Raw genomic sequence first — 25,793 nt, 5'->3', positions numbered from 1 at the left:
AATGTTTTCATGTAGTTCATGTTTGAAACCTACTAATGATTCTGAATTAATACAGTCAGAACTAAAGGTAGTGTTTAGTTGCAGTCATTGCAGCTAAAGGTCGGAAACCAGATTTTAAGTGAAAGGAGGCAATTACTTTTTCACAGTGCGCCATTTGTATTGGATGTTGGATAACTTTGTTCATTGAATAAATGAAGTAACTTTAAAAAATGTTTTATTTGTACACTTATTTTATCCAATTTTAGAATTCAATTGATGATGTAAAAACTGCCAGGGTCAAAAGTTAATAGTGGAAATTAGGAAGGTAGCAAACATATCAATTCATTTTTTCACCCACTTATCTTAACTCAGGTAACATTATCCCACAGGCAAAGGTATTGACTAAGGTACATCTTTGTTTGGCAACCAACTGTCAAGGGTGCTGTTGTTGTACTATATAATAATGGTATTCAAACTGTATTTTCACAACAGCAGTAATAGTTTTGTGTATTTAATATTCCTGTGAGGGCTTACACTTACTGACATAAATGTAATAGTGAAACATTTTATGATTTAAATGTATTCTTTTTTTCCATAGTTATTGCCCCCTAAAATGTCACACAAATTTTTTTTAATTTATAGCATTCTATTTCTAGCTCTAGGTTGAGTTACCATTTACAAGCTGTTAAAGTCTGTCACCGTGATAATATAAAACAGTAGTACTACATGAATTAGTCAAAGGCCAAGTGGAAATGAAAGAGAGGAAAGCAAAAAAAAAAAAAAAGCAATCCAAATCATGGCAACTGACTTCCAAACCTACTATCAGAATGCTACAGCCTACTAGGTTCTATGCAAGTGTTCACGATTGTGTTAGAAATAGAATAAAACCTTTCTTTTACTCATGATCTTCCAACCACTCTGTACTCCATTTTGAAAAAGAAAAAAAAAGAAATTAAATTAATGTTGTGCTCACTTAAATAATGTTTTTCTTTTGCATAAGATTTAAGCAATTAATTTAATTATTCAGAAACATCACATGAATTTTCAACCAAAAATTACACATTGCTCATGCAATATAAAGCTACGTCCACACTACTGTGTTTTACATTTAAAACACAGGCATTAGCCTCCATTTTTGACTTTTCTCCACACTAAGCAGTGTTTTTAACCCTTGAAAACTGAGATATTTGAAAACGCAGCGTGGATGGGGGAAAACAGAGTTTTGAAAATCCATCCATCCATTTTCCAACCCGCTGAATCCGAACACAGGGTCACGGGGGTCTGCTGGAGCCAATCCCAGCCAACACAGGGCACAAGGCAGGAACCAATCCTGGGCAGGGTGCCAACCCACCACAGGACACACACAAACAGACCCACACACCAAGCACACACTAGGGCCAATTTAGAATCGCCAATCTACCTAACCTGCATGTCTTTCTACTGTGGGAGGAAACCGGAGCGCCCGGAGGAAACCCACGCAGACACGGGGAGAACATGCAAACTCCACGCAGGGAGGACCCGGGAAGCGAACCCAGGTCTCCCAACTGCGAGGCAGCGGTGCTACCCACTGCGCCACCGTGCCGCCCGAGTTTTGAAAATGCAGGCTGTAATTATACTTTGATTGCCTTATGTTTATTTTGTTTCTCTTTGCTGATTTGATGCTGTCATAGATTTTCACAGTCACTTTGCTCTCCTTATACTCAAACATTACTTTCAATATCATCTCCTATTCCTCATCATTCAAACAAATCTGTTTTTTCTTTTTCTTCTTTTTTTTTTGTATTTTTGTAATCTCCATTGCTGTTCTCTGTGTGTAAACGCAAGCTGCAAATGAATGTCTAGCGTGGAGTACACTTTCTCTTCATGTTTCTGCTGAAGCATATATGGATATGTGGTAATGTGCCTAACCCAGGCATTATCAAAGAGAAGAAAAATAATCAAACAAGAAAGCAAGATGGCGCTTTTGCTAGTGTTTCAGCACTGATTCAGCGGTGCAATGTGGCAGAGTGCTGGCAGTCCCAGTTTTATGTTGCCTCAGGAGTCTGTCTGGCTCCATACACAGCCTGGTACCTTGCCAGCAGCTCATAGCCACCTCTCATTGAAAGTAAAGAAAAGAAGTTTGAAGCATTTAGTTTACTGCAGAAAGTAAAAGGGATCCCGGAGGTTAATCTGATCGTAGGATTAGAAGTAGAAGTATTAATTTACCTTAGATGCAGATTCTAACATGCTCAAGTTGCATTTCCATGCATGTGTGTGTATGTGCACACCCTTGAGGTAGCTGGTATTTTAACAGAGGCCTTCCTGGGGCAGATGTGATGTAAAAATGTGCTTGCGTCACCCGCAGTTGGTTAGAAGGTGACTCAGTGCTTGATGATTGGTTGGCAAAATGGTGCCAAGTATAAAAGGCACTTCCAGCTTGCAGGGGTCATCTTTTGACTGAGTCGTGGCTGTGAGTGATTGTTTGTCTAATGTCGCTCTATTTAAAAAGTACATCAAACACAGCAGCTTGTGCCTTATTTTGTATTGTCAAAGACAAATAATAAGTAGCCACAAAAAAGGTTTGGGGCAGCCACCTGTATATTTTTCCTGGCTGCAAAATGGATAATTTTGATGTATAGATGTGTACAGGTTAGAGTCCAAAACAGAACTGACTTGTTAAGGTTAAAGATGGCGGCTTTAAGGGCCAGTAGAGGAAGTGATGCCATTGGACCTGGAACCGGAAGTGACATCATCAGAGCAAGACAGAATTTCCCGTAAGTGGTCTGCAGTGGAAAGAGAGAAAGGATTAGTACACTTAGCCACCCCCTGCTTTGGCATGGAATCGCCCTCATTCAGGCCTTTTAGCTGCCTCCCATGCGCATGTCTGTGACAGTATGTATATTCTTTTTTGTACATAGAGAAATAAATACTTCCAAGTAATATTATACAGTAGTTTTGGTGTACTTTTTGTATATACACTGATTTTTTTTTTATTTTTGCATACAACAACAACAACATTTATTTATATAGCACATTTTCATACAGAAGATGTAGCTCAGAGTGCTTTACAGGATGAAGAAAGAGAAAAAAGACAAAATACAGAAGTTAAATTAGGCAATACTAATTAACATAGAATAAAAGTACAGTCTGATGGCCAGGGAGGACAGAAAAAACAAAAAAAAAACTTTAGACGGCTGGAGAACAAAACAAAATCTGCAGGGGTTCCAGGCCACGAGACCACCCAGCCCCCTCTAGGCATTCTACCTAACATAAATGATCTCAATCAGTCCTCATGGTTCTCAGGTTCCACGTGGAAGAATTAGATGATGATGGTCATGTGGATCTCTGGCCTTCAATCCATCAATGTAGAGACAGCACGGTGCTTTGATCAGGTGATGGTGGCGCAGATTGACACCACAGAAAACTGGAAAAAGTAAAGTTGAGAAAGTAGGGGTTAGTACTGGTTTTGTAGCCACCAAGAATGAAAATGATAATTAAATGCAAATACAGAATATCAGGGTTAAACTAAAATGAAGCTATGAGAAAGCCATGTTAAAATAATGAGTTTTTAGCTGTTCAAAGTGCTCCACCGTAATTAGCCTGGCGAATTTCTATTGGTAAGCTGTTCCAGATTTTAGGTGCATAACTGCAGAAGCCTGCTTCACCACTTCTTTTAAGTTTCGCTCTTGAAATTATAAGCAGACACTCATTTGAAGAGTGTAAGGTGAAAGGCATTCTGAAATATAGGATGGGGCGAGATTGTTTAAGGCTTTGTAAACCATAAGCAGTATTTTAAAGTCAATTCTAAATGACACAGGTAACCAATGTAGTGACATCAGAACTGGAGAGATGTGCTCGGATTTTCTTTTCCTTGTTAAGATTCTAGCAGCTGCAGTCTGCACTAGTTGCAGTCAATTGATGCATTTTTTGGGTAGTCCTGAGAGAAATGTGCATTACAGTAATCTAGCCATCTGAAAACAAAAACATGAACTAATTTCTCAGCATCTTGCAGAGTTCTAAGAGATCTAACTTTTGCTATATTTCTTAAGTGAAAAAATACTGTCCTAGTAATCTGATTAATATGTGATTTGAAATTTAGGTAAGAGTCAATAATTACCCTAAATTCTTTACCTCTGTCTTGACTTTTAATCCTAATGGATCAACTTTATTTCTAATACCCTCATTATATCCATTTTTGCCAATCACTAAAATTTGTTTTTTCTCCTTATTTAGTGTAAGAAAAGTACTACTCATCCATTCAGAAACACAAGTAAGACATTGTGTCAGTGATCCAAGAGAGTTGGGGTCATCAAGCACTATTGATAAATACAGTTGTGTGTGGTAGCTCACGTTATGCCTTGAGATAATCTGACCTAATGGAAGCATGTAGATCGAAAAGAGCAGTGGGCCCAGGATAGATCCTTGTGGAACATCATACAGAATATCATGTGTCTTTGAGGTATAACTACCACAACTAACAAAGAATTTTGTAGCTGCCAGCGAAGACTCAAACCAATTTAAGACACTGCCAGAGAGGCCCATCCATTGAATAAGGCAATTTCTAAGAATTTTGTGATCGATGATATCAAATACGGCACTCAGATCTAAGAGGATGAGAACAGATAAACAGCCTCTGTCTGCATTTACCTGCAAGTCATTTACTCCTTTAACGAGTGCAGTTTTTGTACTATGATTTGTTCTAAAACCCGACTGAAACTTATCAAGAATAGCTTGTTTATTGAGGTGGTCATATAGCTGCATAATACTGTCTTCTCTTGGATTTTACTTAAGAAAGGCAGTTTAGAAATAGGTCTAAAATTTTCAAAAGCAGAGGAGTCAAGATTATTTTTCTTGAAGAGAGGTTTAACTATAGCAGTCTTAACACTAGAATTACCAAAGCCTACGAAAAAACTCGTAAATCCATCCCATTTTAAATCCCTTCGTATCTCTCCATCAGCATCTTTTGTCCTGTAAATGTGCCAATCAAGACAAGCAGTAAGCAGCCTACTATTCCATCCCCCCACCACCGCAGAACGTGCACAAGTTCTCCCAGCTCATGCCTTGATTATCTGGGAGTGATATGCCTACATTTTGTCATTTAGTTCTAAAATATGAAAAATGTTTCTGTTTTAATAATGTGTTTATATAGATTTTTGTAGAAACAGAACACACATGAAATGCATGTGTTCCAAATAACGATCTATTATTTCTACTGTAAAACTCATTAACAACATTAATTCAGACTACTTTAAACTAGAACATGGTACCAGACAAGGATGCCCCTTGTCACCACTACTTTTTGCAATCGCCATTGAGACACTGGCAGGTCATTGTCAAAATGCTTATCAGATAAAGGGTATTATCAGTGAAGGACTTGAACAGAAAATTTCTCTATATGCAGACGATATGGTACTGAATATATCAGACCCACAAAACACTGTGCCTGTAGTCCTAACAGCACTTACATAATTTTCAAAGATTTCTGGTCTCAGAATTAATTTGAATAATAGTGTGTTTTTTCCAGTTAATCCTTAAGAATACAATATTAGATTGGACACCTTCCCTTTTATCATTGCAGATCAGTTTAAATACCTAGGGGTAAACATCACAAGTAAACATAAAGCTGTTTATCAACAAAATTTTGCCGTCTGTATGGAAAAATTAAGCAAGACTTGCATAGATGGTCAACCCTTCATCACACTCTAGCTCAGTGCTTCTCAATTATTTTCTGTCATGCCCCCCCTAGGAAGAAGAAAACATCTCCCGCCCCCCGCGCGACTATAAATAGTATCATTTGTCTATAAAATTGTTATAAGTACACCTCTGCATAACACTGTATCCTTATTAACGTATAAGAGAATAAAAAAAGAAAGAAATATGGACCAATTTACAACAAAGAATAGCTTTATTAAATGTAACAGAAAAGATTTAAAGTGCATTCTAAATTCAAAAAAAATTAAATCCTTAATTAAACTATAAACATTTTTTGATTGACCATGTCAAACCATATGATACTGAAAAAAAATGCATAAAATCAATAAATAATAATGCATTCAAACTGATCACCAACATTTACTCAGGAGCACAATATTAAAAAAACTTTAACCAGCAAAACAAAAATATATAAAATAATTTGAGCTGATTTTTTAATCAGAGATGATGTCTGGATTAATGGCTACAATGAGCACGTTTTGCAATGCACAGCTTTTCGAAGCGGGGTTTGAAGCAGGACACAGCAACTCTCAGCTCCTTCTCAATGTGTAGCCGGGACCTGTATTTGCTTTTCAGAGCAGCAACAGCAGAGAAGCCAGTCTCACACAAGTAAGAAGTTGCAAATGGAAGAAGAATGTGCACAGCTCTTTGTCCTAAGAGTGGATATTGCTTCTCCACATTCAGCCAGAATTCAGTCAGTGTCTGGGATGTGAAACTTAGTCTCAATATGGAGTCAGATGTGATTTCTATGAACTGCTCCTTCTCTGCAAGGCTAAAACCAGTTGGAGCTGGTGCATTAAAAGGATCTCTCACCCAGTCATACTGGGAACTGTTTTTAGGGAAGTACTTTGTAAAGAATCCCATCAGTGATGAAATATGCTGCTTAAAATATGGAATCACTGAGGTGACATCATAGTCAGTAGTGTCAACAAATTCCTGCAAGTTCTCAAATGACACAGTATTTCCTTCATCAAGTCGCCTGCCCCACATTGCAAGCTTTCGAGTGAAAGAGTTGATCTTGTCTGTGACCTGAGGGAGGTGTTGATTTTTCCCTTGAAGCTGTAGATTTAGTTCATTGAGCTTTCCAAATATGTCACTCAGGTAAGCAAGTTTCATCAGAAAGTTCTCATCACTAAACTTTCTTGCAACTTCATACTTGTGCTCCTGCTCCAGAAACATTCTTATCTCTTCTCTGAGCTCAAAAACTCGGGATAACACTTTTCCTCGTGACAGCCACCTTGCTTCACTGTGAAACAGCACAGCTTGATGTTCAGCTCCCATCTCCTCACAGATAGCAGAGAAAACTCTTGTTTTTAGTGGTCTGGTCTTTATTAAATTGACTACTCCTACAATGTCAGTCATAACCTCACTTAATTCAGAGGAAAGGTGCCTTGATGCCAGTGCCTCTCTATGTAAAATACAGTGTGTCCACTCAGCATTAGGTGAAGCCTTCTTTATGAGAGTCCGAAGTCCTTTTCTCATCCCTGCCATGGTCTGTGCACCATCACTGCAAACACCAATGCAGTTCTCCCACTTTAGCCCATTCTCAGTCAGGAAGCAGTCTAGCATTTTGAATAGCTCTTCGGCTGTGGCTCTGTCTCTGACATATTTACAAAAAAGTAGATCCTCACACAGGGAATCTGTCATTTCAAAACGTACATAAGCAATAAACAAACAGTCTTTGTTGCTGTCAATTGCTTCATCAAATTGTAAGGCAAAACGTTTATCTTTGAGTTTTTCTAACAGCTGTTCTTTAAGATCGTCAGCAATGTCATTTATACGTCTAGCAACAGTGTCATTTGACAGAGGGATAGTTTTTATTTTTGCAGCACTTGCGTCATCCAGCATGACAGAGACCATGTCTAATACTGCAGGCAGTATCAGCTCTTCTGCTATGGTGTGGGGTTTTTTGCACTGAGCAATTTGGTACGCCACCTTATATGATGCCAACAACGCTCGCTGGTTTACTGAAGTAGCAGTCAGAAAGCGGGATGATTGCTGGCAATATTCAACACGTTTTCGCTGAAAAAACTCAAGCGGCTTATCAGCGTGATTAGGGTGTAATGTCTTTAAGTGACGCCTTAATTTATTTGGCTTCATGCTGTCCGCTGCCAACATTTTTAGACACAGTAAGCACACCGGTCTTTCCTCGTCTCCCACCGTAGTCACAGTGAAGCCAAGCGCTACATACGCTTCGTCATATTTCCTCGTCTTAGCTTTCGGGAGACTTTCGTTTGTCTCTTTATCTTCTTCTTTCTCCGCCTGTCTTCTCATCCCTGTTAAAATTTTTTTCATGATGTCACTTGAGGGTCTGCTACACTTCGTGTCTACACTTCATACTCATACTTTGTACTGTGTGCAAAGCGCGCATGCTCAGTGCAAACAAAACCCCTACACCACCGAGCGAATGCTCCCTGCGCACACTCTGCCAATGAGAGCGCCACTGCCCCTTAATGTAGTGGAGTGGTATTGCACTTTATTCTAGAACAGTAAAAAAAAATCAAAATAGAAAAATAAAAAAGCATGTTCCCCGAGGTCAAACGCGCCCCCCTTGACAGAGCCACACGCGAGAAGCACTGCTCTAGCTGGAAGAATTAATGTTATTAAGATGAATATCCTTCCTAAGCTTCTCTTTTTATTTCAAAACATTCCAATATACAGCAATAAATAATTTTTTAAGCAATTAGGTTCAACCATAACCTCATTTATTTGGAATTTAAAACATCCACGTATCCAAAGAGCAACCCTACAAAGACCTAAGGCAGAAGGTGGCATGGCTCTACTTAACTTTCAGTTTTATTACTGGACAGTAAACATACAAGCTATAAAAACCTGGACATGGACAAAAATAGATGAACATACACAGATGAACATACACAGGTCCACAATAGAAATAAAATCCTGCAGTACTTCTTTATATTCCCTGCTTTGTGCCCCTATAAATGCAAGTTATCACCAATATACTAACAACCCAATTGTGCTTCACTCACTCAGAATATGGAACCAATGTAGGAAGCATTTTAAGACAGAGAAGCTTTTATCTGTGGCACTTCTGCACGAACGACCTTTTTCAACCCTCACAAACATAAGCAGTTTTTAATATCAAGAAAACGTGTGGGATTAAATCACTTGGAGATCTGCACATAGACAATGTCTTTGCATCCTACGAACAATTACATTGCAAATTTAACTTTCCAGCAACACATTTCTTTCACTATCTTCAAATTAGAAACTTTGTTAAACATAACTTGCTCGATTTTCTTCATCTCCCACCTCCCTCTATGCTGGAAAAAATATTGCTCAGTTTCGAGAACTCAGACAGCATTGCTGCAATATATAAAACCATTCTACAGTCCCTCCCTTTCAAAGATCCAAGAGGACAGAGGGAAAAGGATCTCTCACTCAACATATCAGAAAAGGAGTGGAAGGTAGCAATGCAGAGAATTCACTCGAGCTCCATATGTGCAAAGCATACAATTATTCAACTCAAAATTATATACATCGAGCACATCTTTCTCATTTAAAATTACCCAAAATGTTTCCAGGGCAAGATCCAATCTGTGAACGCTGCAGTCAAGTTCCAGCCTCACTGGGTCACACGTTTTGGGCCTGCACCAAATTAACATCATTCTGGACCAAAATTTTTAAATGCCTTTTAAACAGCCTTGGTGTCACAATCCCTCCTAACCCATTAACAGTTGTGTTTGGTGTACTTCCAGTTGGGCTTAAAGTAGAGAAGGACAAAAAACTGTCTGTAATTGTCTTTACTACACTATTGGCATGTAAACTTATCTTACTCAACTGGAAGAATCGTAACTCTCCTCTTTTAAGTCAGTGGGTAACTGATGTTTTATACTATTTGAAATTGGAAAAAATCAAATCCTCACTTTGAGGATCTGTGCAGAACTTTTTCAAAACCTGGCAGGATCTAATCAATAACATTTTAGATTAAGCTCTTAAAGCACTGAGGAAGCATATTCTCTTCCCATTTCTTTTTCTTATCCATTTATCTTTATCCATTTATTAAACTTATCAATTTACTTATTTTTACTAGCTTTAAGTTTTACTCTGTTGGCCATGCTCTCTTTCTCAGGGATGGGGGCCTACGAAAAACGTCTACTGCAACTTCTCAATTTACTTATTTTTGCTAGCTTTAAGTTTTACTCTGTTGGCCAAGCTCTCTTTCTCAGGGGTGGGGGTTGATTTGTTTTCAATCCTATTTTTGTAAAATTGATCTATTTGTATGGAATGATTACAATAAAATCAATAAAATTAAAAAAAAAAAAAAAAAAAAATTGTTAAACTGCCACCTTTCTTACCTTCTTGAACCCCTTGAGTAAAGCTGTAATTCAGAGGTGCAGATTCGATTAAAACAGCTGCATCATCAGAGTTAAGCCATATTTCACTTAATGTAATAAAATCAATTTTCCTATCACTAATAAGATCGTTGATGGAAAATGTCTTGTTGGTTAATGTTCTAACATTTAATAAGGCCATATTTAAGGTCTCAGAAGAGCGGAACTGAATTGTAGGAGCGTTATGAGTATTCGAGATGTAAATTAAGTTATTCATATTAGCACCGCTTTGTGTGTATTTTTTATTTAATCTATAGTCTGTTTTTATAGTTTTAATAAATTGCTCATCAATAGGTGAAATGGTAATTACATTTTTTTCATTTAATCTGCACTGTCTAGATTTGTTTTACATGCATTGAGGTTAGTTATTAGAGTACTGATGCAGTGCACTTTTGAGGAAGATTTCGCTACAGAATAATTATGTCCTGGAAAGGCATTACGAAATGAGTTAGGGGTCAAGAGAGATGAATTACCGTAGAGATGTTTTCGGAGCGGACCTGGGCACGGAATCTATTAGGATGCAGACCATCCTGCGTGAAGAAACGTGGCCTCTCCCAGAAGAGGTCCCAGTTGTCCACGAACCTGATGTTTTGTACCTCACAGAAGCCTTTTAACCAGATGTTTAATGCTAGCAGATGACTGTAGTACTCATTCGATCTTCTAACCAGAAGTAAGGGACCCGAGATGAAGATTCTTGCAGCCGGGGTCCTTTCCTTCTTGGCTTTAATAAGTGCTGTGAAGTCCGCCTTGAGAATCTCCGACTGTCAGTATCTCATATCGTTTACCCCAGCGTGTATTACAATTGATCCCACTGCCTTGTTCTTGTGCCTCTTGAAGACTGTTGGTGCTCTTCTCACAACATCTCGAACACGAGCACTGGGAAAAAGAAGAAACAAAAGATTTCTGTTTAGGGCAAGAAATGTTTAAGGCCTCGTACATTCTCCAATCACAAATATATTACCCGGAGTTGAAGGCAAAGCGGGGGAGTGGAGAGGGTCAAACCGGTTCTGGGTGGAGATTGTTGCCTGGGCCATTGGAGGTGATCTAGCCTTAAACCCCTGCCTGTATAGCTGAAACAGGCTGAGTTCCTCGTCGTTGACGTCGTCGCTCCGACAACGAGGCGTGGAGGTAAAACTTACTTGGCCTTGATAATGAGCTGCATGGCGTGGAGTCGACATTACAGGAATGCGATTTGCTGTGACGATTTCAGATGTCAGGAAGGATTCTTTCAGTAGACGAGCCTTCAGTTCCCTCAGGTGCCTCTGTCTGGACAGGAATTTCTGGATCTGGTTATCGAGGGCCTGGAGTTCTTCGACAACACAATCCATCTCACCGTCGGCCATTGTCTGCTTCCGCTTCCACTTCATGTCCTAGGAAACCGAGAGAGAGAGAACGTTACATAACTTATCTCTATTTTTGTGGATATTATTATGAAAGTAATGTGTTTTTCATGTAGTATCTTACTGTCTGCATTTTTATTTACAAAGACTACGAAATGTTTTTATTTTTTTTTTTTATTTGGAGACTTGCTATATGCACTGTAAATATCTTAGTTTCACTCTTTTTTGGGACATTGCTGTTTTTTTTTTTTTTGTTTTTTTTTTAAATATTTATTTTATTAATTTTCATTGTAATCATTCCATACAAACAGATCAATTTATAACCCAACAAATTTGAAAACAAATCAAACCCCACCCCTGAGAAGGAGAGCTTAGCTAAAGGAAAATTTCTTTAAGCTTTTTAATAAGGCAACATTAGACAAAAGAAGGGGAGAAGTAAATATCTATATAAATAAGAGATGGAGAAGGGAGTTAAATGCAATAATAGTTATTTCTCTTATTCTAAAATAATATTGATTAAATCCTGCCATGTTTTGAAAAAATTTTGTACAGATCCTCTAACTGAAAATTTGATTTTTTCCAATTTCAAATAATATAAAACATCGGTTTCCCACTGACTTATAAGAGGAGAATTAGGATTCTTCCAATTTAACAAAATAAGTCTACGTGCCAAGAGTGTAGTGAATGCAATCACCGTTTGCTTGTCCTTCTCCAGTTCCAGTCCATCTGGAAGGACACCAAACACAGCTGTTAGTGGGTTAGGAGGGATTGTGATACTAAGGCTGTCTGAGAGGCACTTAAAAATTTTTGTCCAAAATGATGTTAGTTTGGTGCAGGCCCAGAACATGTGACCCAGTGAGGCAGGAGCTTGGTTGCAGCGCTCGCAGGTTGGATCCTGCCCTGGAAACATTTTGGACAGTTTTAAGCGAGACAGATGAGCTCGATATATAATTTTTAGTTGAATAATTCTATGCTTTGCGCATATAGAACTCGAGTGAATTCTCTGCTTTGCTACCTTCCACTCCTTTTCTGATATATTGATTAAGAGATCTTCTTCCCAATGTCCTCTTGGGTCTTTGAAAGGTAGGGACTCTAATAAGATTTTATATATTATCGAGGGCCTGGAGTTCTTCGACAACACAATCCATCTCACCGTCGGCCATTTTCTGCTTCCGCTTCCACTTCATGTCCTAGGAAACCGAGAGAGAGAGAACGTTACATAACTTATCTCTATTTTTGTGGATATTATTATGAAAGTAATGTGTTTTTCATGTAGTATCTTACTGTCTGCATTTTTATTTACAAAGACTACAAAATGTTTTTATTTTTTTTTTATTTGGAGACTTGCTATATGCACTGTAAATATCTTACAGTTTCACTCTTTTTTGGGACATTGCTGTTTTGTATGTTAGTTGTGGTGAGAACTGTGTAAGAAAGCCTGCCATATATTGTTTTCCGTGTACCTGTAAATAACACCCACTCTTGTTTTGCAGTACAATCTTTTTGTGTCTGTGCCTGCCTGTTAAACATCTCTCATTTCTGATTCTGATCGGTTTTTGAACTACAACATGCCAAGTGTATAGACCTGTGCCATCATTCTCACTTCATACGGTGTCATAGGATAGTATAAGGAGAATGGCTACATTTTAATGTGGGTGGAGAAACTTTTGTAAACAATGTAAAAACATTAATGTGGACAAATTAATTAATTAAAACTTAGTAATGTGGATGTACCCTAAAACATTCTACCTGTCAATGGCAGGCTTAACTGCTAGTTGCAAGTAAAGAGAAATACGTGTTTGTTGAATTACTTGAATTTTTGTTTTTCTTTATATGCTTTGAAATCTGTAATTTCATTATCTACCAATTTAAAGGTATAGAACTGTTGCTTCTTCCTCTTCTTCTTTCGGCTGCTCCTGTTAGGGGTTGCCACAGCGGATCATCTTTTTCCATATCTTTCTGTTCTCTGCATCTTGTTCTGTTACACCCATCACCTGCATGTTCACTCTCACCACTGTCACCTGGCAGCTTGTTTTAGTTTGGGAAAATGGTTCAAAGGTTTTAACAGAAAATAAGCAGGCAGGAATCAGAGAGGAAAGGTCCAATACTTTAATTGTGTTTACTTGTTCAGATATAATATCAGTTACATACAATATAATAGCAATATACATGCAGATTTAAGAATTGTACTATTGACTTACAGTAATACAGATATATGAGTTATACTGTTGACTTACAGTAATATCAAAAGACCCAGAGCCATCATCCTAGACCAGTAGACTGAGGGAGCCCGCGTGTCAGTCTTGTCAGAGGATCAACTCGTGAGCCTGGTCCAATACCGGGCGGTGTGCACGTTCCCCACGGTTGAGCTTCCGAAGAAACTGAGGGCGGAACCTTCCCTTATATACTAATTGAGTGTCCTTGCCCAAAATGGCTTACGTGTAAGCAGTGTATACAGAAGTGATCAGTTTCAGCACACACCCTTCCACGGGACGCGGTATTGTTTTTCTTCTACTTGGCCCTCACTGAGACGGTGCCTAGTATCAGAAGACACACAATAACAAGCGTTGCTTGCAATGAAGCCCCTCGAAGTGAAAAACAAGTACATAGCCTTGACTGTATTCCCATAACATTCTGAAACTCTTTATGAGAAACAAGTTTTTGCACATTCTGTCGCTATCATCCCAAACATTACAATCTTTGTAGCTGGTTTTGCACTGAAGCGACCAACCCCCTCTTACTCCTTTATTTCATCCCTTCTCCTGTTACAGAGAAAACCTTTTTATTACACAGCTCTATCCTTAACATCCTTCTCCCAATATACTCAGCATGCTCTCCTCTGCACATGTCCAAACCAACGCAATCTTGCCTCTCTGATTTTGTCTTCCAACCGTCCAACTTGAGCTGACCCTCTAGTGTACTCATTTCTAATCCTATCCATCCTCGTCACACTCGATGCAAATCTTAGCATCTTTAACTCTTTTGCTACCTCTTACTCTGTCTCCTGCTTTCTTGTCAGTGCCACAGTCTCCAACCCATATAACATAGCTGATCTCACTACCATCCTGTAGACCTTCCCTTTCACTCTTGCTAATACCCGTCTGTCACAAATTACTTCTGACACTCTTCTCTACCCATTCCACCCTGCCTGCACTCTCTTTTTCACCTCTCTTCCACAATCCCCATTACTTTGTACTGTTGATCCCAAGTATTTAAACTCATCCACCTTCGCCAACTCTACTCCTTGCATCCTCACCATTCCACTGATCTCCCTCTCATTTACACACATGTATTCTGTCTTGTTCCTACTGACCTTCATTCCTCTCCTCTCCAGAGCATATCTTCCCCTCTCCAGGGTCTCCTCAACCTGCTCCCTACTTTCGCTACAGTTCACAAGGGGGGCTCCTGTCTAATCTTGTCTGTCAACCTGTCCATCACCATTGCAAATAAGAAAGGGCTCAGAGTCGATCCCTGATGTAATCCCGCCTCCACCTCGTATGCATCTGTAACTCTTACCGCAGACCTCACCACTGTTGCAGTTACCTCGTACATATCCTGTACAACTCTTACGTACTTCTCTGCCACTCCCGACTTCTTCATACAATACCACAGCTCTTCTTGAAGCACCCTGTCATATACTTTCTCCAGGTCCACTAAGACACAATGCAACTCCTTCTGACATTCTTTTTACTTCTCCATCAACATCCTCAGAGCAAACATCACATCTGTGGTGCTCTTTCTTGGCGTGAAACCATACTGCTGCTCACTACTCATCATCGCACTTCTTAACCTAGCTTTCACTACTCTTTCCCATAACTTCATGCTGTGGCTCATCAGTTTTATCCCCCTATAGTTAATACAGTCCTGCACATCCCCATTATTCTTAAATATCGGCACCATTACACTTCTTCTTCACTCCTCAGGCATCCTGTCACTTTCCATGATTCCATTAAAGAATCTGGTTAAAAACTCCACTGCCATCTCTCCTAAACACCTCCATGCTTCCACAGGAATGTCATCTGGACCAACGGCCTTCATTCTCTTCATAGCTGTACTTACTTCCTCCTTTCTAATCCGTTGCACTTATGATTCACTATCTCCACATCATCCAACCTTCTCTCTCTCTCTCTCTCTCTCTCTCGTTGTCTTCATTCATCAGCCACTCAAAGTACTCTTTCCATCTGCTCAACACACTCTCCTCGCTTGTGAGTACGTTTCCATCTTTATCCTTTATCATCCTAACTCCCTGCACATCTTTCCCAGTTCGGTCCCTCTGTCTAGCCAATCGGTACAGGTTCTTTTCTCCCTCCTTAGTGTCCAACCTCTCATACAACTCATCATACGCCTTTTCTTTAGCCTTCGCCACCTTTCTCTTCACCTTGCCCCTTATCTCCTTGTACTCTTGCCTACTTTCTGCATTCTCTAACTATCCCACTTCTTCGCCATCTTCTTCCTCTATATACTCTCCTGTACTTCCCCATTCCACCACCAGGTTTCCTTTTCATCCTTCCTCTGTCCAGATGTCACGCTAAGCACCCTTAGCGCTAAGTCACCTTTACTACATCTGCTGTAGTTGTCCAACTGTCTGGTAACTCTTCACTGCCACCCAGTGCCTGTGTCACCTCCTCCCTAAACTCAACCTGGCATTCTTCCTTTTTCAACTTCCACCATTTGATGGCTCTACCCTCACTCTCTTCCTCTTCTTTATCTCTAATGTCATCCTACAGATCACCATCCTATGCTGCTTAACTATACTTTCCACTGCCACCACTTTGCAGTCTTCAATCTCCTTCAGATTGACTCTTCTGCATAGAATTTAATCTACCTGTGTGCATCTTCCTCCACTCTTGTACTTCACCCTATGTTCCTCCCTCTTCTTAAAATACATATTCACCATAGGCATGTCCATCCTTTTGGCAAAATCCACTATCATATGACCTTCTTCTTTCCTCTCTCCTTGACACCATACCGACCCATTACCTCCTCATCTCCTCTGTTCCCTTCAGCAATATGTCCATTGAAATCCTCTCCAATCACCACTTTCTGTCCCTTGGGTGCACTGTTCATCACTTAACCCAACTCACTCCAAAAATCTTCCTTCTCATCCATCGCACACACCCAACTTGCGGAGCATATGCACTAACAACATTCATCATCACACCTTCCAGCTTCATAATCATTACTCTGTCTGACACTCTTTTCACCTCCAAAACACTCTTGACATACTGTTCCTTCAGAATAACCCCTACTCTATTTCTCCTCACGTCCACACCATGATAGAACAATTTGAATCCACCTCCAATCCACCTGGCCTTACTCCCCTTCCATTTAGACTCTTGCATGCACAATATATTAACCTTCCTTCTCTCCATCATATCTGCTATTTCCCCTTACCAGTCATACGGCAAACATTCAAAGTTTCTACCCTCAGTTCCACTCTCTTTACCTTCCTCCTCTCCTCCTGCCTCTGGACATGTCTCCCTCCTCTTCTTCTCCTTCTTTGGCCAACGGTAGCCCAATTTCCACCAGCACCCTGTTGGCTAACAGTACTGGTGGTGGTCGTTGTTAACTCGGGGCTCGACCAGTCCGGTATGGAAATTTGTATTGTTGTCCACGTATTGATTTGGTAAAATTTTACACAGGATGCCCTTCCTGACGTAACCCTCCCCATTTATCCAGGTTTGGGACTGGCACGAAGAAACAGTGGTTTGTGCATCCCTTGTGGCTGGGTTAGAACTGTTGCTAGTTTTTCTTTTTAACTTAAGACTGGGAACTATTCTATTCTAAGCAGGTCATATTTCTTTTAGCCTGTCTTTTGGTTCCTATAGGGCCTTTATCTCCTTTAGCTTCATCAGTACTTTTACAGATGTAGAGTCTTGGTCAAAGAGTTTTCAAGAACCAAAAAACCAAATACATACCTGTCTCTTTCTATATCTTCACTTTCTGTCAGTTTACCTGTCTTAATAAACACTATCATCTGAGTCAATACCATTCTTTTAACATTTATATTGTACATGCAATATATTTTAAAATATTATTGATTATGATTACAGGTAGTAATAAGTCAAGATGACCTTGCTCTTCTTTTGAGAATATTTTTGGAAAATTTATCTGAAGGAACATCTCAACAAGAAACTAAGGAGACTGTTTTAACCACTTCACAAGCACAAAGAGCTCAAAAAGTGTTGGCTTTGCCTAAAGGTAGGATTAGTTTTAAGATTGTCTCTCAAGTAGTTATATGTATGTGACAGAATTTAATTCATGCTGTTTCTTTGTCCTAACATACAGTAAAACCTCACTATCTACAGATCCATTTCCCATGGATTCGCTTATCCATATCTACAGAAAAGTACCACATTTCACGACAACCACAGTCTACTCGTGCCTAGTCACAGCTGAAAAAATTCTGATAGGCTTATCACACAGAAGCAATAACAGATCTGTGATGCCCTTGGATCTCCAGGACCTGCATGTGTGCTGCACTGAATTGATCAATGTGTGTCTACCCAGCACCAAGAGGTGTGGGTAAGCTGTTGAACCCCATTCAGGATGGGGCAGCACTTGCACTTGTTCCCACTGAACAAGGTATTCCCAGCAAATGCATGACATAACTTCACTCTGAATAAGCCACTGGAATTTCTTACATTCCACCTGTCACTACTAATGATTGGGTAGTTTAGTGAGGTCCTCAGAATGGCTCTGACACAGAATCTAATGGCCCTTTGCACTGCCCTAGAAAAGACGATCAAACTTGACTATAGAGGAAGTAGCAGTCATTACAAGTTTTCCATAGGTGAACGTGCAGATGGATAATTATTGAGTTTCGATGGGCAAGAGCAGAGGGCTAGCACATCCACCAGACTCTGCCTCCACCCACGAGCCGTTGTCCCATCAGATCCTAACCCCATGTATCCCATTGGAGCAATGCTTCTTCCATTATCCACGGTTTATTCCTTATCCATGGGTTTTTTAGAACTGTAACCCCAACGGATTAACTGTACAGTATATATAGGGTTTAATATTATTTGTGGATTTCACTCCTCAGTGGGAGGCATGGAGCATATCCCCCGTGGATACAGAGGAATTACTGGAGTTGCAAGAGCAGAGAACTCCAAGTACCCAGCTTTATCACGCTGTGAATTATTCTCTGAATACATTGAAAATATTTTGACATAAGCAAAAAATGTTTTCATATGAATTTTGACCATTTAACATGTTTGTTTATTAGACGCACTATCAATCTACTTCATGTGCTTATCATGCCTTTTAAATTAAATTTAAAATGTATTAGTACATCTGTCCTGAAGTTACAGTCTATTTAAATCACAATTTCTAAAACGGACCTAATTTTATTTCATGGGACAGTTTACTTGGAAACAATGCTTACCTTGCAAGATTACAGTAGATGTGTATTTCTGCTGATTAACACTAAAATTCCTGAAGCCTACAAAAAACTCGTAATCCCAGACCACCTTAAATTCCTTCTTACCTCTCCGTCAACGTTTTTTGTTTTGTAATTGAACTGGGATCTTGAAGCATGTATCTTCGACTTAATTAAGGAAGACTTTGTGCTAACCCTCACTTTATTCCTTTTTCAGATTTGACAGAAATTGAAAATGAAGAGTCAACTGAGCAATTAATAAAAGAGACTGAAACCCTCAAGTTCAGTTTTAACTTTGAATCACTTTCCATTGTCCTTCTCAATAACCATCCAACAGAGGTTTGCAGTGTTTTTTTATTATACTTTACAGATTTATTGTGTTGTTGATTTGTATATAAGTGAATATCCTATTACTTACTTTAAGTAACAAGCAAAATGTTGTACAGGTAAAATTCCGTTACAACAAACTCACAGGGACCTAAAAAATATTTTGTTGTAATGAGATCCTGTATTTCTTACTATAGTGCTTTCTTTAACTTGTATCCAGGCATTTGCAATCATTTCAGTATCTTCTGTCGTGTTAATTTGAATCTCCTCCTGCCTACAAGTTAAGCTGACGAGAATTTTTCTCAGCATTTCCTTGCGATAATACACTTTCAGGGTGCGAATGATGCCCAAAACCAATGGCTGAAGCGCTGCCATGCAATTGGGTGGGAGGTATTCAAAGTGAACATTATCTGAATGTGGAAGCATGTTGTGGGCTGCACAGTTATCAATCAGTAGCCGAATCATTATTTCTTCTTCATATCGTGAGGTTTCTGAACTCTTTTGAGAACCAAACGGGAACGACACGCTGAAGTGCATACTGATGCGCGATTGCAGAGTCTGTGGAAGATTGTTTGTCCGTTGCTGGGGCAGGGCAATAGGAGGCTCACAGTGCTGCAATGAAGCGCCACAGAAGCAAATCATAAAAGATCGTGGTTGCGCTATAAGTCCCTGTCTTGCACCCCAAAACACGAGGCTTAGTCTCAGTACTTTAGCAAAACCATCTTTATTCAGCTTGAAACAGGAGCGGCACTGTTATTTATTGTAGCGTGATCTGCCACTCTGCTCTCACAGACACAGCAGTCAGGCAGAGTCGTAGCCAGGTCAGTGATCAAGTAATCCTGTTACAGTATCTGCATTTACAATTTACATGCTCCTAACCTTGCATCACCCCTCGAGATCTTTTCTGTTGTGAGCTGGGAGGCTGATCGCACCCCTACAGGTTAAAAAAAAGACGCTGAAAGACTACCTTCACATTGCTCCCTTGCTGCTGGGCGTACTTGCAGCTGATCTATCGCATGATCCGCGCAGTACTTCGCAGACTTAAAAGTCCAAAAGCACCTGTCAGTTGCGGATTGTTTGTTTGCCTTTCTCTCTCTCTCTGTCCTTCCCTGCTCCTGACGCACACTCCTTTGAAGAGGAAGATATATTTGCATTCTTTTAATTGTGAGACAGATTTGTCATCACCGTCTTGCCAAGGAGCACGTTTAAACTTTTGAAAAAGAGACATGTTTATTTGCAGTGTTTGAATAAAGTTCCTGTCTCTTGATCGAGTGCCGCATTAATAGGAATGTTTATTGAACGAGAATCACTGAACCACATAAAAACGGCTTTTTTGTGACATCTTCAAATGCAGCAGTTCACATACGTTTGCAACCCAAGATTTTTATACTTTTTTTGCTCTGTCTTTCAAGAAAATTGACAGCGTCGATAGCGAAATTCCGAATTCACTGGAAACGTTTTTTTTCTTTTTGCTGCAATCGAGAGCTGCAAAAAGTTTGTTTTATTTTTCTAATATGAACTGTTATCGTTTTTTCGTGTCTGCCGTTTCTATAGGAGGGTGACAATGAGTTAAATTCCAATGGATGTTTTTCAAATGTTGACTAGCAATAACTAAAAGGTATCACTGAAAACCGCAGGACACAAAAAAGGCAAAAAAAAAAAAAACAGTACAAGGAAAGTTCGAAGAAAGGAAAAAAAAATTAGTGTTTCTGTTTGGGGATCATTGTGCACAACTGAGCTGCGGCTACAGAACTAACTGCTCTGTGGATGATTCATTCAACCATTGCACTTCGTTATAATGAAAGTATCTGCTGAATGTACTTCGTAGTAACAAGATTTCTATAGACTCGTGTCATATGGGGAAGCTGTCTGGACCATAAAAATACTTCGTTGTAATGAAAATTTCGTTGTAAAGATATTCGTTGTAACGGAATTGTACCTGTGTTTCGTTTGTGCATTAAATGAAACATTTACTACGTATATCCAGAAATTAAAATGAATGAAAATGATTTGCTCTGTGTCAAAACATGCAAAAGGCAAGGATTTGATCATTAGTTGGTGCAATTAAGTAGATAAAAATATTCAAATTGATTAGATTTATTCTGAATTATCAATCTACTAATGTTACAATTTACAAAACAGTGTTTAAAGCACTCACTATCTGTCCTTTTTATCTCATTCTGTGCTGTGCCCCTCTTTACTTCAGATTACAGTTGCCTCTCATCAGGAAACCAATATTGTCATTGATTCTTTTTGGGAACCAGCATCTAGACAACACATTCAGTAATACCTTATGTTAAGAATTGCCTACTCAATATCTAGACCTAAACACCAGTGTGATGTTGGGGCAGGGCCTCAAACAACCAGTGTCACTAAGCTGAAAAAATGCAGAGAGACTTGGTTATAGCTGCTGGATTAACATGGCTATATTTATTGCTTATTCAAGGGGGAAATTAGTTTTTCACACTGCCTTTTCCCTTTTTTTCCAAATATATGAAGTAATTGTACACATTCTGTGCTTTATGTTCACTCTTGCGAGTGAAAAGGACTCTTGGTCCTTTTTATTTAATATATTTTAGTAATATTTAATAATCATATTGAAGTTGCAATGCAGAAAATCAAATGAGGCAATAATCTTTTTATTGCACTTAAAATGAAAATAACATTTACTGAGTTTTGAAATGTTTATACAATTCAGAAATATGATAAAATCTCAGATGGCATGTGAATTACTTCTAAAATCTACATTTTTCTAAAAAGAATAAATCCCTCACAATTTATTAAAGTTCATAGCACTAGTCAAAGTTACTTGCAGCTTTCCATTTGAAATAATAGTTAACATCCATGATGTACATATTATTCTTTCCATTAGAAAATGTGAATTAGTGAGGTGCTTGAATTATATTTTTTACTAGTTGAAATACCCGGCGGTGCCTGGGACGAAAGTTAATTTTTTTTTTTTAAATTGTTTGAGAAAAATATAATTACGGAGCACACCAGAAACGTTCCAAGCGTCAACTGGATGATAAAAAAATTTAATTCAAAAAAATGTGACAAATTAATTTTTGTTTTGTGGTGTAGTAATAAGTTTTTACATGCAGAATTTTTGACGAAAAAAATAGTAAATTAAATTAATATCAATATTAGGTTGATTTAATTTTATTAAGACTACAACATTGTTACAATAAGAATAATGCAAGATAATATTAAATATTAAATGACAAATAATACTACGGATTTTTCATGATAAAACTCCGAGTGTCAACTGGATGATAACATACATACAAGACCGCAAGATTGTTACAGTCTGCTTTATATATAAGATTGTGGCTAATTGTTGGAGATGTGTTTATTGGAAGGTGCTTTGTGGAATAAAAACTGTTTATTGTATTTATATTCTTATATTGTGGACTGTATTGCTGTGTCTGGGACTCTCTGTCGCCCCCTTGTGGTTACTAAACATCAACTGGATGATAACATACACGGTTACATTCTGATTTATATATAAGATAGATGTACCCCGTCGCTGCGCCCACATAGTAATGAAACAGGACAAACTTTAAAAATTAATAGACGTTGGCACTATATCTGATCGTGTTCAGCTCTGACGGGAGAGTGTTCCCCGCATGGGGAGAAAAGCGCATGGCCGTGATATCTCTGGCAATCAACAGCTACCCTCTAAAACACGTGGTGCTCTGATCTCTCTCTCAAAAACGTCAAACATTACTCCTTAACTATCTGTAGATGATAATGTCTGTTGAACAAACAGGTATCGCTAGCTAAGCGGAGGTAAGCTGCACTCCAACATGTGGCGAGACGTAGACCAACTCGTAGACCTGCTCTCGGCCCACAGCCACTCTGTTGGATTTGCATAAATACATCGGTACCACAAGCGTACTGTGGTACTTAGCGCGATTAGAGAGTCACAAAATCAACTGGAAAGTTGAAGCAAATTGTAGAAAACAAGCAGATCTGAATCCGTTAAGTAATTCTCTCATGAAAAGTGGACAGACATACAGACAGAACGCACTTGGACCACAAAATTTTTAAAACCGTTTCTTAGTGAGCACCTATGGGTCTTGTCACAGAAGGTCTGAGGGTTGTGTTGGTGTTACCGGTGTTCCCAGTAGGAGGTGTTTTATCTCTCAGGGCACCCTGGATATCATCGAGAGAAGTCGCAACACACTGCTCAATGGCAACTCTGGTTTGTACCGGGAACTGAGAAGGACGGCTGTGAGGGCTCTGAGGGCAGATAAAGAGGCATTTGTTAGAGGAATCTATGAGCAAGTGACACACCATCTGTTGTCTAGCGACCCACGTCCTTCTTACAGAGGAATCGAGGCATTACGCATATCCAAATCTGTTCCTCGGAGAGTCGCAGTCAGGGCGGCTAATGGAATGGTCCTTACAGATGACACTGCAGTTGTGACCCCCTGGGCTGGCTACTTTGAGCAGTTGTTCAAAGCTGATCCTCCGGCTATAACATTGGATATCTCTGGGTCCACGGTTCTTGAGGCTGATCCTCCAATTAGCTGTGAACCACACAATCTCACTGATTTTGCACAGGTGGTGAACCAGCTGAGGGGAGGAAAGGCTGCAGGGATCTGTGGTATCCTGGGTGAACTTCTCCAGGCTGGTGGTAAGGCTGTCCTCCTGGCATTGCAAGCAATCTTTGCTTCCATTTGGGAGACTGGCATCAAATCCACTCTTTAATATTGTTTTTTTATCAATATGCTGCTGCTGGAGTATGTGAATTTCCCCTTGGTATTAATAAAGTAAGTGTGTCTGTCTGTCTGTCTGTCTGTCTGTCTGTCTGTCTGTCTGTCTGTCTGTCTGTCTGTCTGTCTGTCTGTCTATCTATCTATCTATCTATCTATCTATCTATCTATCTATCTATCTATCTATCTATCTATCTATCTATCTATCTATCTATCTATCTATCTATCTATCTATCTATCTATCTATCTATCTATCTATCTATCTATCTATCTATCTATCTATCTAGGGAAGTGTGTATGCCTGGATTGCAGCAACTACAGGAGGATAACACTGTTCTCGGTGCCGGGTAAGATCCTTGCTAGGGTAATCCTCAATAGGAACCATAATCATTTGCTCACCTACCAGCGACTGGAACAGTCTGGTTTTATGCCTAAGAAGTCTACCATCGACCGCATTGTAGCACTGAGGGTTCTCATGGAGAGCAAGTGTGAATATCAGCAGAGTTTCTTTGCAGCCTTTGTCGATTTTCATAAAGCGTTTGACTCGGTTGATCAAGCTGCCCTGTGGGACATCCTGGGGGTTTGCGGGATCCCCTCGAGGTTTCTGGATATCATGGCTGGCCTATACACTGGTGCTGTGAGTGCTGTGCAGAGTGGAGGCAGAACCTCTATGTTTTTCCCAGTTGATTCTGGGCTTCGTCAGGGGTGTGTTTTTGCTCCTACTCTGTTCAATGCTTGTATGGACTGGGTGTTGGGCAAGGTTGTGGGGTCCAGCGGCTGTGGGGCATCTGCTGGTGAAGAAAGATTCATGAATCTTGACTTTGCTGACGATGCTGTGATCTTCGCGGAGTCAATGGAGGCTTTGATCGGGGCGCTTGAGAGACTGAGCGAGGAGTCGTAAGTGTCTGGTTTTGCAAGTGTCCTGGATAAAAACCAAGATCCAGGCCTTTAATGACCTCTTGGGCACAGCCAACAGTAGTGCGTCTGTCTGTGGAGAAAGCATCGATCTTGTGGAGAGGTTTACTTTCCTTGGCAGTGACTAGGGAAGCCATTCCCGGGCTCCAGATTCCCGGGATTGAAACTGCTGTAATTCCTGGGAAAACGGAAACGGCCAAGCTCACATATATAGCATGTAAAAGTGTAAAAATCGATCAAGAAATAACAGAGTTATAGTTGAAAATAATTAAGGTGGTGCCATTGCTGCAGCTTGCACTTCATCAGACAACAGCTTTGAACAGCAACTTGAAATTGCAATGCGTCAGTCTGTTGCATCCGCATTATCTGTGCCAAGAAACTTGCCATCACAGAATGATGACAAGAAACTAGATGCATCAGTAAAAGCTGAAATGGCGGTGTTTCAGAGCAACGGCAAGCGCGGGCGTTGTTTAGAACAAGTGTATCAGTATCTGATGATTGTGCCGCCTACTTCAGTTTTAGGCAGAGCATACTTTCTCAGCGGCTGGCATACTTCTGCACGACGGTGCATTCTTGCCTGGACGACCGCACACTGGACACATTAATAATAATAATAATAAATTACATTTATATAGCTCTTTTCTCAGTACTCAAAGCGCTATACACACAGGGAGGAACCAGGAAGCGAACCCACAATCTTCCACAGTCTCCTTACTGCAAAGCAGGAGCATTACCACTGCACCACCTGTGAGGACGTTGTGCTTTCTACGCTCTTATTGCCACAACTAAAGATACATGTACTTATATGACAGCATGAACTGCTTGTAGATAAGGTTAGTCTTTTATTTGTGTCAACATATTGCAGTAGTTTTATTAAAAATAAGTGTTGGTCATTCTAAAACTGTTCACATGTGAGATGCCCATGCACTGTGTCATTCCCGGGAATGAAATGCGGGATTCCCGAATTCCTGGGAATGGATTCCCTAGCAGTGACATTCGTGTCTCTGGTGACTCTTCCTATGAAGTCAGTAGACGGATTGGGAGAGCATGGGGGGGTCATGAATTCGCTGGAAAGGGGTGTTTGGCG

The 25,793-nt window shown here is 39.7% G+C and overlaps 1 protein-coding gene across 1 annotated transcript in view; it reads left to right on the top strand.

The window, feature by feature from the left end:
- The window catches only part of vps13c (vacuolar protein sorting 13 homolog C), a 608,306-nt gene that overhangs the window by 439,278 nt on the left and 143,235 nt on the right, over positions 1–25,793 (top strand). Inside the window, exons 48-49 of the mRNA XM_051920790.1 lie at positions 17,419–17,566; positions 18,964–19,085. Of these exons, the coding sequence (XP_051776750.1) occupies positions 17,419–17,566; positions 18,964–19,085 (270 nt within the window). The remainder of the gene's footprint in view (positions 1–17,418; positions 17,567–18,963; positions 19,086–25,793) is intronic.

This window comes from Erpetoichthys calabaricus, chromosome 17, assembly GCF_900747795.2.
Source record: "Erpetoichthys calabaricus chromosome 17, fErpCal1.3, whole genome shotgun sequence".
Classification (NCBI taxonomy): Eukaryota; Metazoa; Chordata; class Cladistia; order Polypteriformes; family Polypteridae; genus Erpetoichthys; species Erpetoichthys calabaricus.
This window is presented reverse-complemented; position numbering and strand designations above follow the sequence as displayed.